The sequence below is a fragment of the Stegostoma tigrinum genome, chromosome 14 (assembly GCF_030684315.1).
Source record: "Stegostoma tigrinum isolate sSteTig4 chromosome 14, sSteTig4.hap1, whole genome shotgun sequence".
In the NCBI taxonomy this organism is placed as follows: Eukaryota; Metazoa; Chordata; class Chondrichthyes; order Orectolobiformes; family Stegostomatidae; genus Stegostoma; species Stegostoma tigrinum.
This window is the reverse complement of record NC_081367.1, coordinates 55,576,561-55,590,319: the sequence shown is the minus strand read 5'-3', so window position 1 is coordinate 55,590,319 and position 13,759 is coordinate 55,576,561. Positions and strand designations below refer to the sequence as shown.

The following is a 13,759-nucleotide window of genomic DNA, read 5'->3' as shown; positions in this document are numbered from 1 at the left end:
TGATATCCCTTGCAAGTTTCTTTTTCATATTTTGCAGTTCTTACTATAGTTACATTGTTGCCTTGCTCTATTATTTTACATCGCTTCCACTTGCTAGGATGTGCTACGTTTTGAAGTTTCATGAGTTATCTTTTTGTTTTATGTTGTCACATAGCTCTTTAGTTATCCATGGCTACTTTTATGGCAAGTAGAGCTTTGTCTCTCAGGCATATGAACTGGTTTTGTATTGCATTAAATTCTTTGAGAGATTTTTGTCACCAATCCTGTGTAGCAGCCATTGGGTTGAATTTGAATGGTAGACCAAACCAACAAAAGCCTTTTCTCTCAGTCATTTTGTCTCTCCCCTCTGTCCCAATCCACCAGCTATTCCTGCCAGCCACCGCACCTATAATTTGCAAGAGCACGAGAATCGTTTTGTAAAAAGGAAAATCGCCAAAAGCTCATCTATCCCAGAACCCATTGAATACCCAATCTACCTGTCAATTCAAACATCCACAATTGAAGCAATTATTATATTGTCTCTAAAGCAATAACCATTCATTATTTACAAACTTGTCGATTTCACATTGCATGTTGCAAGAGTTCTGTTTGTTTCTGACTGAAAGCATTGCTTGTAGTCTTGTCTGTGCTTGATGAAGGTGCACTGAACATAATATATAATAACCAAAATGCTTGTTAATGCTCAATTATCTTTTACACATTGAATTTCTTCTAAATGAAGTTTGGGATGAAGTTTGGGTTGCAGTTTGGAAAATGACTTCAGTTAAAACAAAGCAGTTGCTGAGAGGTGAAGCTTGACTTCAATTAAAACACAGCCATATGAGAACGGTCAATAATGACTGAAATAGTATTCTCAGTTTCTGTGGTATAGCAAAGAAAGTGGAATGTGCCCTTTTTAAACAACTGGAAGTGTAATGTTGTTTGCTACAGTGGCATAACACAGTCCCAGTAATTATGTTTTTGAGCAAAATAGTTTTGCTGCTTTGCTCACAGACTCCCAGTCCCTCCCTTTCTCAGAGCCATGAAGATTTCACAGCATGGAAAAGAGGCCCATCCTGTCCACACCAGTTACCAAGCACCTATCTCCTCAAAAGCCATTTTCTGACGTTGTATGCTATGGTATTTGAAGTGTTTTCTGAACACTGCTTACATGATGTGAGGAATCATGCTGCTATCAGGCTTTTATGAAGTGAGTTCCAGATATCCCCACTTCTCAGATTCCCTGTCACGTTCCTCCCTACACCTTAAACATATGACCCTAGTAATCAATCCTTTGGCTAAGTAGAAAGATTTCTTACTATCTGCCCTATCTGTGCTCCTCACAATTTTATATACCTGAGTCAGGTGCTCCAAGGAAAATAACCCCAGTGTGCCTAGTCTCTTCATAGCTGAAATGCTCCCGACCCAGAAAACATCCTGATGAATCTCTGATGCACTATGTCTCATACAATCACATCCTTCCTATTGTCCGACTAGCAGAACTTCAGACAGTAGTCCAGCTGTGGCCTACCTAACATTTTATATAACTGCATTGTATCCTCATTGCTTTTATATTCAATGCCATGATTAAACTAAAGACAAGTATCCCACATGTCACCTTACCCACTTCATGTAGCTGCCTTCAGGAATCCATAGGCATTACACCAAGCTCCCATATTCCTCTGACTTCCTTAGATTCTGCTATTCATCTTGCATTCCCCTGTCTGTTGGTCCTTTCAAAATGTATCACCTCTCACTTTTCAGGGTTAACTTGTATTTGCTACTGATGAGCCCATCTGACTAGGCTTGTCCATATTGTCCTGTAGTCTAATGCTTTCCTTCTCCCTGTTTGCCAAACCACCAATTTTCATATCATCTGCAAACTTGCTGATCATACATTTTACATTCAAGTGTAGATCATTAACGTAGACAACAAACAGCAAGGAACCAGCCACTCAACACAGACTTCCAACCACAAAGACCCTTCAACCCTCATCCTCTACCATCTGCCAGTAAACCAGTTTTGGATCCAATTTACAAATTTGCCCTGGATCCCATGGACTGTTCCCTTCTTGGCCTGTCTCCTATGTTGTAACCTTGTCAAAAGTCTTATTGAAATCCATGCAGATTCAGCAGCTGCATTACCCTCAGCTGCACACTTTATTACCTCCTTGGAAAATTCAATCAAATTTATTTGATATCATCATCTCTCTGACAAAGCCATACAGACTATCCTTGATTAATTCTTGTCTTTCAAAGAGGAGTTTAAATCTGTCCCTCAAAGATTTTATTCAAGTATTTCCTTAACACTGATGTTACTCATTGGCCTGAAGTTACCTTATTTATCATTACCATGATTCTTGATCAATAGTACGACATTGTCTGTCTTCCAATTCTCTGGCACCCTTCCTGTGGCTGGAGAGAATTTTTAAAATAATATCAAAACCCCCTATAACATGCTCCTTTGCCTCCCACTGCAACCTGGTATACATCTCATCTGAGCCTGGGAGTTCATCTATGTTCAAGCCCACTACACACTCATTGCCACTTTGGTCTTTAGTGGGCCCTAATCTTTCCCTGTTTATCTCCTTGTCCCTTAAATACTTTTAATGGCCTCTACGTTTTCCTTTATTCTGCCTGTCATTGTTTGTTTTTCATGCCCCCTCTTCTTCATCCTCATTTCTTTTTTAAGTAATCCTCCTACACCTTCTGTATTCCTCTGGGCTTCTGATCTGAGTTGTGATTCTTTCTGGATCTCAGCTGGATGAAGATGCATTGAAGCAAGAAATACTGGATGACGAGAAAGGGAGATTGACACTTGGCATAATTTCATACAATTTTTGCATTATTTTTCATTCCAGCAGGTCCCCTACATACCAAGAGGAGTCAACCCCACAGCGCCCTCCTCGCTCTGCCTCCAGGCCTTCGGAATCATCACAGCAAGGTACAGTGCATACAAAGTGCCAAGTCTTGAGCCTAGTGGACAGCAAGTGTTGATTTTGGGTGGGATTGTTAAAGGAATATATTTCACTCTCAAACATCCAGTTTATTAAATCCGCAGTCCATGATTTAGCACTATGCAGAGACAAAGCTGTAGCGAGCTACCATGGGGTAGGTCCTCTGTTTGTTTTCTCCATGCTTCATGGTCTTGCACTTTCCTCGTCACATTCTTGCAGGAGCCTCCCTTTTTCAATTTAAAGTTGACGAACATCATTATTTCTTTCTCACTCTTGGTTTACATTGCCATGTTTCCTGATATCCAAATCTTCTAAGTGTGTCGGTTCCCTAGTGCCCGGTGTAGTCTAGAATATGTGAGGCTAACCAGCTTTTGGTTTAGTGAAGAGCCTTGTATAGGAAACAAGATGTTTTGTACAACTCAGTACATATTTACAAATTATAAGAATAGGCACTACATTACTACAAGGACTGTTGGGAGCACCCTACCCGTTGTCTCCCATTAATTCCTACTTTATTCTCCCACCAAGGTCTCATCACATCATTATTGAGATGGTGTTTATTGAACTCAAATGTTGACCTTTCAGATTCATGTACAATGTGCATCCATTGAATCATGCTGCACTCAACTCCTTCAGCAAGTTCTTAATTCATGAATGATCTTTCCTCTTCCACCATCTGCAGCCACATTCCAGAATTCTTGCAAGTTTGCTACATCTTTGTTTGAGGCTGAAAGCCTACTAATCTATAGGGAGTCTTAAGTTGCATGTTTTGAAATGCTAAATGTAGGGAATTTTCAGCTCTGGTCCTGTCTCCAGTTTTATAAATATAATACAAGTATATGAGAGGAATTATTCTACATTCCTTCTTCAGGAGACAAATTTACTTTGCTGAATGGAATTTCAGCAAATCAGGAGAACTATCTTTAAATTGGGTTTGACCTGGCAGCTGGGTTAAGATCAAATATAAGGGACTTTCAAAGTGTGCTACCATCCTAAGAAACAACAGATACAGTCAGTACTGTACAAGAGACAGCAATTTGTCCTATGAAGTCTGTACCAACTCTTTGGAGCAGTACACTCAGTGTCCTTCATGACTCTGCCCCTGGAGATCTGTAAGTTTATCCCTTGCTGGTTCCCATCTAATTTCCTTTCAAAATTATATTGTATTCTCTTCCACTACCTTCAGCAGAGTCGTTTTGTGCACCCCACATGTCGCAATGAGATTGTGACCTATAAGTCTGTTGTTGGTGATAGTGAGTAGGACGGTCCCAGTCTCGCGTGTGTGCTACAGAATCTATGCAGTTCCAATTTGTACATGTGTTGTAACAGAGACAATTCTTGTAATTCATGAGTATTGCTCCATTTTTTTGATGGCCCAGAAAAGTTTTGCAGAATGGTGAGGTCACATCGTTTTTCAATATCTTTTGAGATAATGTGATCTGGATCTTAAGCCTGATGGAATTAAAAGACAATTTTCTTTATGGTCATGGTTTGGGAGGAAGATTGTGGCACCTTCAGGAATTAGCTCTGAGCTAAATTCAAGACTGTTTGACCATGATATTACTGGGATATTATCCAGCTTGCATGGAGATTGAGGACTATGGCTGAACTGTACCTCAACTCCATTGACTTGTCATTGTTCTATATGTTGTTATTCTTACTGAATTACAGCGTCAATCCAAGTCTTAAAAATATCAGTCATTCACAGCATGTTGGATCCAGATTTTCATGAAACTTGAAAAAAATCAGTTCCAACTTTCAAATCTGAATGGCTTAAGTCTAATATTAAGATTAAGCCCCCTTTTTCTGGACTCTGCCATTGGACAGAATAGCTTCCATGCGTTGACCCAATTGAATCATTCAGTCATCTTCAGCACTTTAATTAGATCACCCTATAATAATCTTCTAAACTTGAGGGAATACAAATCAAGTCTTCGCAAGATGTAACCAAATTTTACCTTTGGTTACCCCAGCATCATACTGATGAAGGCTACTCTGTATCCCTTTCATGGTAAATTTATCTTTCCTGAGATGAATGCCATAGCTCGAACTGGACTCTGACCACGGTGCAATGCCATAATTGTCGTTATTAATTGGAGTTTGTGTGTTCAGTTTCTTATTACAGACAGTGACTGGAAGATTGGAGCAGACCTGAAATGAAGAAGATCAAAGTTTCACCTGTTTCTATTCTGTGTGGATTAGTCTGAAGGTTACTGAAAGAGTTTCACCCAGTGCTTCCCTCAGACCTGGTTATGTGGGGTAAAGAACTACTAGATGTTTTCATGTTTGGTGGTGGATTTTGTGAGTTACATACCAGTACCACCCTGGTCTTGTTTAGGGTATAAAATCTTTATTGTTGATCCTGTTGCACAAATAACCGAAGGGATGATAATTTTTAATTTTTCTTAACAAGAATTAACAAGAATGTTAAGTTGTATTAACTTTTTATTATAAATATAACTGTTTTTAACTCAGGCTTTCACTGCATTCTAAACAGCCATGCTCAACAAATTGAATAGCTTGCAGTTGCAGCAAAACTTTAACTGTATGGTGGAATTTTGTGATTTCTTTCTTATTCTCTCTTCTTTATGACCTTTCCTGGTTTAAGTTTATTTATTGACTGTGGCCACAATGTTTATTGGACAAATACAATTTGTCTTATAGTACTATTAATAACTTGTTTTTGATGGAACCCGGAGGTGTCCCTTGTGTGGCTGGTGAGAATTATTTGTAGTTAGGGATAGATGAGTAATGTTGAAACAAACTAAGTTCCACCAAGCACACTGCCCAGCACAAGAACTTGCAGGTGTTTGGAAAAATTGCTGCATATGTGTCCTTTCCATTTTGATAGATCTTGATCCTACTTACAAGCTAATTTGCCACTGTGTATCTCTGTTCCTCTTTTAAGAAATGCATATAATAGTCCTGAAACCTACATGTATTTTCAGTTTCACATATATAAAAATTCTGTCTCTGTGGGTACTTTCTGTTAACAGTTTTCCATATGAATTCTTATGACCATGTTTTATAATAAAAATTGCCCATATCAACTTGTCATTACTTGAATTACACCCTCTCACCATAGGACACTTTACAGCACCACACAGGAGTTTGTTCTGACAATGTAAAAATAGGAACTGAATTATATTGACTAAATATGGAACTGAATCACACCTTCATGCCATGTTATTGCCCTGTTTTACCTGAAAATTGTTCTTGATCTCAACTTCTGCCATTCAATGACTGCTGAATCTGCCAAAATGAAGCATTTTTCAAAACAAAGTTTGATTGTGGATTTGCAACTCTTTCCAGAAGTGTAATTCTATTGATCACTCTAATGTGCAACATCTTGGCTGATTGGAAGAATTCTATTTTTCAGTTGAATTTTCAAGTATTGAAGAACCATTTTTTGTAAGTTGCAATTTTCAATCTTTGTTAGAAGGTGTTTGTTTTCAACAGATCTGGTTGCTGCAGGATCATAAGAATCAGCTTGAGATCAAAAGTGTGCATGAAAAATGCCAGTCAGTGATTCACCACTGGCTGTTCTGTTGTTGCCTGTGTACCTAAAATTGCAGGTATATGTTCATAAAGCTGTAGTGTTTTGAGATAAAGAACACTTAATCCTATTTGTTCTCCAACTCCAGCCATCCCAACCACTTCCCCAACCCCACCAAATATTCCCAAATCCCCTCTTTACGCAACCTTCCCTTTAAACATTCTCTTAATTATCAATCAACTGTTTGTTTAGATGTGTAGGAGATAGTTGAACAGCTTTCTTTTGTGACGTGTTTGTAGATCATGCTTGTAAGTTGATTGAATTTCACAGGATCCACTATTGTGTCCCTCAGAATGAAGGTGCTTCTCTCCCCAGCCAGTGCTGCATGCTGTATATGTGGGTGAAGCTAATGTAATTCACTGCATGTCTGTGTTTATGCTGCTTCTGCTTCATGTATGTTGAGCAACAGGGGTGAGCAGAAGTCTGAAACTGCCAACCTATGAGGCCAAAGTTTTTTGATGAGCTAATGAAGCAGAATGCCATATTTTTAACCCAAAATGTTTTAAATTATTAACTGGTAAAAGAGAAAAGTCCTGTTAAATAATGAGAGATGATAAATATAGTGAAGGCTGGCAGTCTGCGAAGAAAATAAATCAGTGTCTCTGCCAGTTACTGAGACAATCTGTGCAACAACATTCAGTGCTCTATTCTTCACTGTCTTTCTGATGTCAAACGCCCAAAGTGCATTGGTTCTTATGAACACACAATGTAATTGTCAGACCAATAGTAATTTCTTTGTTTATTCTTCCCCAAATTAGTGGCAGTACATCTCCCAAATTCTCCAAGAAAGCAAATTTCTTCTGCTTTGGGGAAGATGCAGTGAGCAGAAGTGACTTGTACTGGAACTGCATCATTGAGGAAATGCATCAAGTCTATGCAGTACTTCAGGGATGCAGAATGATACCATTGCACATACATTCATTCATTGATGTAGGACATTTATTTGCCAGGTTTTATCCACCTTGAAAAGTAAGTTACTCTGTGTTCTTAACTGTCCACAATACTCTGACTTCGTGCAACAGAAGGCCATGAGGGAGTCATCACTTGATTTCTTTTCCTCTATATTTCCAAAAGGCATTTGGGAATGGTCCCAAGGTTCCTGTACTTTGTGGATAAATCTTTGATAGGCCTTAGCCCATGTATGATCCTACAAGTTTAAACACCAGGGGCGTAAGAGTGGGTTGCAATAGACAATTTGTCACCACTGGCCGCTTTCTGCAATGTTAGGAAACCTTGACTCAAATTGGCTGCAAACCCAGTCTGTGACCAAATCCATCATGCAGATGTGAACTGACTATCCCTCATGATCCTTTCCTCCGCTGGTACTGTGCTCTGCAGCTCTACCTGCCATTGTATTGCCTTGTTGGGATCAGTGTCAACATCTCTGTGTGCTCCCTACTGCTGTCCTGAGTTCTATATTTGTACCTTTCTGTACCCCTCTTACTGTCCTCCCATGAGCCTGTGTTTCCCTAGCACCATCCTTTCTGGATTGCATATGTCACTGCCATACTCTTGTGCCACCATAGGACCTATTCACAGACTGTTCCTTCCATTCTATTGGAATCTGTCCACTTCATCCCTGTTCTGTGTCGACTTCTACGTCACTGCCCCCTTGTCTTGAACTGTCAGGTTTCTGTATCTGATGCTTGTCTGAACCTCAAATCCGCAATGTCTAGTGATCCCCTTGCATTTTTTTAAATTACAATTTTTCTCCTTTTTTTAAGAACGTTTTTGTTTTAGGTGGCACTGTGCCTCATGTATCTCCTTGTGTTCAGTAACAAATTTATTAACCATGCCAAATTTCTGCCCAGCTCCAGCCTCCCTGTCATCTCATTCCTCACAGTCAATCTTCGATAGATAATTGCTTCCATTATCAGACACTGATTCACTGTTCAAAGTGTGACTGTTTATAGAAAAATACACAGATCATTGTGTCGGCAATAATTCTCCAAGCAATACAAATCTGCCTTATCTCATAGAAAGAAACATCAAAGTAGCCAAATTTAACAGGCTTCACAAAATTAAGTGAAATGTTAAACTTTTTGCACTAACACATTCTGGGGTTTCCAGTGACAGTTAATCTTGACTTTGTCTATTTAATAATTTTTAAGCCTATAAAGTGTTGGTACTTCAAGGAGGTTCACCAAGATGTTGCCTGGTATGGAGGGCGCTAGCTATGAAGAGAGGTTGAGTAGATTAGGATTATTTACATTAGAAAGACAGAGGTTGAGGGGGGACCTGATTGAGGTCTACAAAATCATGACAGGTTTGGACAGGGTGGAAAGCAAAAGCTTTTTCCCAGAGTGGGGCACTCAATTACTAGGGGTCACGATTTCAAGGTTAGAGAGGAAAAGTTTAAGGGAGATATGCGTGGAAAGTTCTTTACACAGAGGGTGGTGGGTGCCTGGAACGTATTGCCAGCAGAGGTGGTAGATGTGGGCACAGTAGCATCATTTAAGATGTATCTAGACAGGTACATAAATGGGCAGGGAGCAGAGGGATCCAGATCCTTGGAAAGTAGGCAACAGATTTAGATAAGGATCTGGATCGGCGCAGGCTTGGAGGGCCATAGGGCCTGTTCCTGTGCAGTAATTTTCTTTGTTTTTTGTTCTTTGCTCCAGCACCCCACTCTCAATTAATTCATGAAGATGAAGTGGCAGCCTGGTAGCTCAGTAGTTAGCACAGCTGCCTCACAATGCCAGGGATCCGGGTTCAATTCCACCCTCGGGCAACTGTCTGTGTGGAGTTTGCACCTCTTCCCTGAGTCTGCATGGGTTTCCTCCCACAGTCTGAAGATGTGCAGGTTGGGTAGATTGTGCATGCTAAATAGCCCCTCGTGTTCAGGGATGTGCAGCTTAGGTGGATTGTAAGGGTATGGGCCTGGGTGGAATGCTCCAAGGGTCGGTATGGACTTGTTGGGGCAAAAGGCCTGTTTCCACACTGTGGGAATTCTATATTTTCTATTTTCTATGTTCTATGTTCTATATATAAGATTAGCTGAACAAATTCCAAAGATTCCTTGATTTCTTGTAGTGAAGAACACTAGCAGGTTCTTGTTATGATCCTGAAGTTTCCTGGTCACTTATTTTTACTCACCAGTATTTTTAATTTGAAATGCTCAAACTGCCAGGATGGAATTTAAAATACAATCCTCTGAATTACTCATACAGAATGTGAAGTACCAGTTGAATCCCACAGCTAGTACGCCAGCATATCCAATGCTAGATTGCTCTTTGAGGCATCCCCTCCTGTACTTGCATCACAAATAGGTGGTCTTTCAGGCTGGATAATCTTGCATTCTAAGGTTTCTTCTTAATACCTCCAAGTTTCTTGTTCTTTCCATCATTCTTGACATCCACCCTGTTTCCTCGCCCTTGCCCTGTCATATTTAAGATTGCATCACGAAGATAAATAGGCAATTAGGTTGCGTAGAGGGAATGAGGCTACAAAGGGATAATGAGAATTCAGTGACTGGGCACATGAATTATAATGTTGGAAAACGTGAAATTGTCCATTTTGGCAGTAGGAATGAGAAAAAGCATGTTATCCAAAAGGTGAGAATTTGCAGAATTGTAAGGTGCAGAAAGATTTGAGTGTCATCATCTATGAATTGCTGTCAGAAGGCATATACAGGGAGTTAAACAACAAAGAAACCTATAGCACAGGAACAGGACCTTCGGCCCTCCAAGGCTGCGCTGATCAAGATCCACTGTCTAACCTGTCATCTATTTTCTAACGCTCTGTGTCCGTTTGCTCCCTGCCCATCCAAGTACCTGTCGAAATATATCTTAAAAGACACTAACGTGTCTGCGTCTACCACCTCCGCTGGCAACGCGTTCCAGGTGCCCACCACCCTCTGTGTAAAGAACTTTTCACGCATGTCTCCCTTAAACTTTCCTCCTCTCACTTTCAACTCATGACCCCTAGTAATTGAGTCCCCGACTCTGGGGGAAAAAGCTTTTTGCTATCCACCCTGTCTATACCGCTCATGATTTTGTAGACCTCAATCAGGTCCTCCCTCAATCTCCGTCTTTCTAATGAAAATAATCCTAATCTATTCAACCTCTCTTCATAGCTAGCACACTCCATACCAGGCAACATCCTGGTGAACCTCCTCTGCACCCTCTCCAAAGCATCCACATCCTTTTGGTAATGTGGCGACCAGAACTGTACACAGTACCCCAAATGTGGCCGAACCAAAGTCCTATACAACTGCAACATGACCTGCCAACTCTTGCACTCAATACCCCGCCCAATGAAGGAAAGCATGCCATATGCCTTCTTGATCACCCTATTGACCTGCGTTGTCACCTTCAGGGAACAATGGACCTGAACACCCTCTCTGTTCATCAATTTTCCCTAAGACTTTTCCATTTACTGTATAGTTCACCCTTGAATTTGGTCTTCCAAAATGCATCACCTCGCATTTGCCTGGATTGAACTCTATCTGCCCAACTCTCCAGTCTATCTATATTCTGCTGTAATATCTGACAGTCCCCTTCACTATCAGCTACTCCACCAATCTTAGTGTCATCAGCAAACTTGCTGATTAGACCACCTACACCTTCCTCCAGATCATTTACATATATCACAAACAACAGTGGTCCCAGCACAGATCCTTGTGGAACACCACTGGTTACAGGTACTCCCTTCTACTACTACCCTCTGTCTCCTGTTGCCTAGCCAGTTTTTTATCCATCTAGCTAGCACACCCTGGACCCCATGTGACTTCTTTCTCCATCAGCCTGCCATGGGAAACCTTATCAAACGCCTTACTGAAGTCCACGTATATGACATCTACAGCCTTTCCCTCATCAATCAACTTTGTCACGTCCTCAAAGAATTCTATTAAGTTGGTAAGACATGACCTTCCCTGTATAAAACCATGTTGCAAATTTCCAAGTAACCTACTTATGAACATGATCCCATATGGTTCTAATTTTAAAGACCCAACATATGAACATTTCTTATGCTATGAATGGCTGCTTTATCTTGTCCTACATTGTGTTCCAACTTGTGCATGGACTGTAGAGTGGAACATGCCCACAACCCAGGGTTTTCCTGTATGGTAAATAATTAGGAAAGTTAATAGAATGTTGTTTAGTCTAAGGAGGTCGAATACGAAAATAGAGAGTTTATGATTCAGTTAGGACACTGATAGAAAAGTAGAAATATAGAAACTAGGAGCAGAAGCAGGCCATTCAGCCCGTCTAGCCTGCTCCACCATTCAGCATGATCATGGCTAATTCTCTATCTGAATATAAATTCCCATTTTCTCCCCAAACCCCTTGATACTTTTAATCTTGATCGATGACACCATGTCTTGACTGCTTTGTACAGTAACACTCTGCTTGTATAAGGAAGGATGTTATATGCTGAAGACAGTTCAGCGTGGATTTACTAAACTAACACTGGCTTAAGTGGTTAGCTCAGCTTGCCTCACAGCGCCAGGGACCCAGGTTCAATTCCAACCTTGGGTGACAGCCTGTGTGAAGTTTGAATGTTTCCTCGTTTCTGCCAGGTGCTGATTTCATCCACAGTCCAAAGATGTGGATTAGGATGACTGGTCGTGCCATATTATCAATAATGTCCAGGGATGTGAAGATTAATTGTACTAGCCACGGTAAAAGCAGGGTTATGGCATCTGGGTCTGAGAGGAATGTGCTTTGGAAGATCAGTGCAGACTTAATGGGCTGAATGGCCTCTTTCCACACTGTAGGGATTCTGTGATATTACCAGGAATAGGTGGGTTGTCTTACGAGTAAAATTTGACAGGGTAGACTTGTATTTTGCTTACAAGAGTAGGAAATGACTTTCTTGAAACACAGGATTCTGGATGGAGTTGAGAGTGGGTGTGGAGAGAATGTTTCGAGAATGAGGGTCACTGTTTAGAAGGGGTTCCCCATTTAAAATGATGCTAAGGAAATTTTGTTTCTGTCATGAATTCTTGGAACTGTCTTGCTCAAAAATCAGTGGGTGAGGAGTCTTTGAATATTTCATAAAGTAAAGGTAAATTCTTAACAAACGAAGGGATGAAAGATTTTCTTGGGTAGGCAGAAGCATTAAGAGCAGCAATAGTCTTATCAAATAATGACACAGTCTTGAGGATCTGAGGGTCTTAACCCCTATTCGTACTTCACATGTTTGTATCTCTGACCCATAAAGTGCTCCGAGACATTAGGACATCTTTGTGTAATTGAGGAGTGCTGGAGAAATGTGTTTTTTTAATTTGTGCCCTTGATTGAAAACTATTGTAATCTTGAGTATTTCTGCCTGATCTACTCCATGATAAGAGGGTTTGTCTGTGCTTGGATTTCAACGCTACTTCATTTAGACTTTAGGATTTTAGAATCTATGCATTTTAAAGAGAATATGGTCCACATTTGTTCTCTCACCTCATTTGTCTATGAAGTGATGTATTTTTCAGAAAAAACATATTCATCAGTGAAGAAGTAATTTAATCTGTTCTTCCAGAAATGATAAATGCCCTTTGTAGTTGGGTATGGGATTACGTTTACAATGTGTTTCAGTAACAATTAGTGAAAGGACTCTTAACCATCTTAGATTTACAAATTGTACACATTAGCTGCATTTGAGTCTGTCACGATGTCATTTCAGAGTGTCCACAATTTTGAAGGTAACGTAATTTGAGACAGATCAACATGCCCTGCAGGCAAAACTTTTCTGATATGTGAATCTGCAAAGGCAAGCCATGTTTTGCCAGGATAAAACAAAGAACTACAGATGCTGGAAATCTGAAACAAAAACAGAAATTGCAAGAGGTATTTGGCTGGTCTGGCAGCATCTGTGGAAGAAAGCAGAGGTAACATTTTCAGTCTGGTGGCTTTTTAATCAGATGTCAGTAATTTCTGTTCTTGTTACACTTTGCCAAGGTTAGATTTAAAGTCAATGTTAAGCTCATTCCTCAGAAGTTATTGTTTTTGGGGGTTTCTTTCCAAATGAGGAATGCTGGGTGCAGGCCACTATTGAGTCGAAACTCCAAGACACAATATACTGAATACTTTGTTGATGCCTCTTGAAGGTTCAGAAGATGCATAGATTGTGGGAGGCAGGGAAGACTGAGGGAAGTAAGGGAATCTCCAGAGCACAGAGTAAAATTGACTAGTTGATGTCAAGTAGGGTTTTTCCTCATCTAGTATTGAACACCAGATCAGTATTAGGACAATTGAGTCCTCCTCACTGTGATAAATAGTGTTATTTGTCTTTTATCTGCTCACCCCAGCTAGGTAAATATATTCCAGATACA

General features: G+C 40.3%; 1 protein-coding gene across 4 annotated transcripts in view; it reads left to right on the top strand.

Moving 5' to 3' along the window:
• Positions 1-8,896, top strand: part of ccdc50a (coiled-coil domain containing 50a) — a 101,742-nt gene extending 92,846 nt beyond the window's left edge. Inside the window, exons 11-12 of one of the 4 annotated variants that reach the window (XM_048541952.2) lie at positions 2,841-2,923; positions 5,049-8,896. In XM_048541952.2, coding sequence (XP_048397909.1) covers positions 2,841-2,923; positions 5,049-5,068 — 103 coding nt within the window. In that variant the 3' untranslated portion in view covers positions 5,069-8,896. The remainder of the gene's footprint in view (positions 1-2,840; positions 2,924-5,048) is intronic. The other 3 variants (XM_048541951.2, XM_048541950.2, XM_048541953.2) reach the window with 3 other exon arrangements.
• The last annotated feature ends 4,863 nt before the right edge of the window (positions 8,897-13,759 follow it).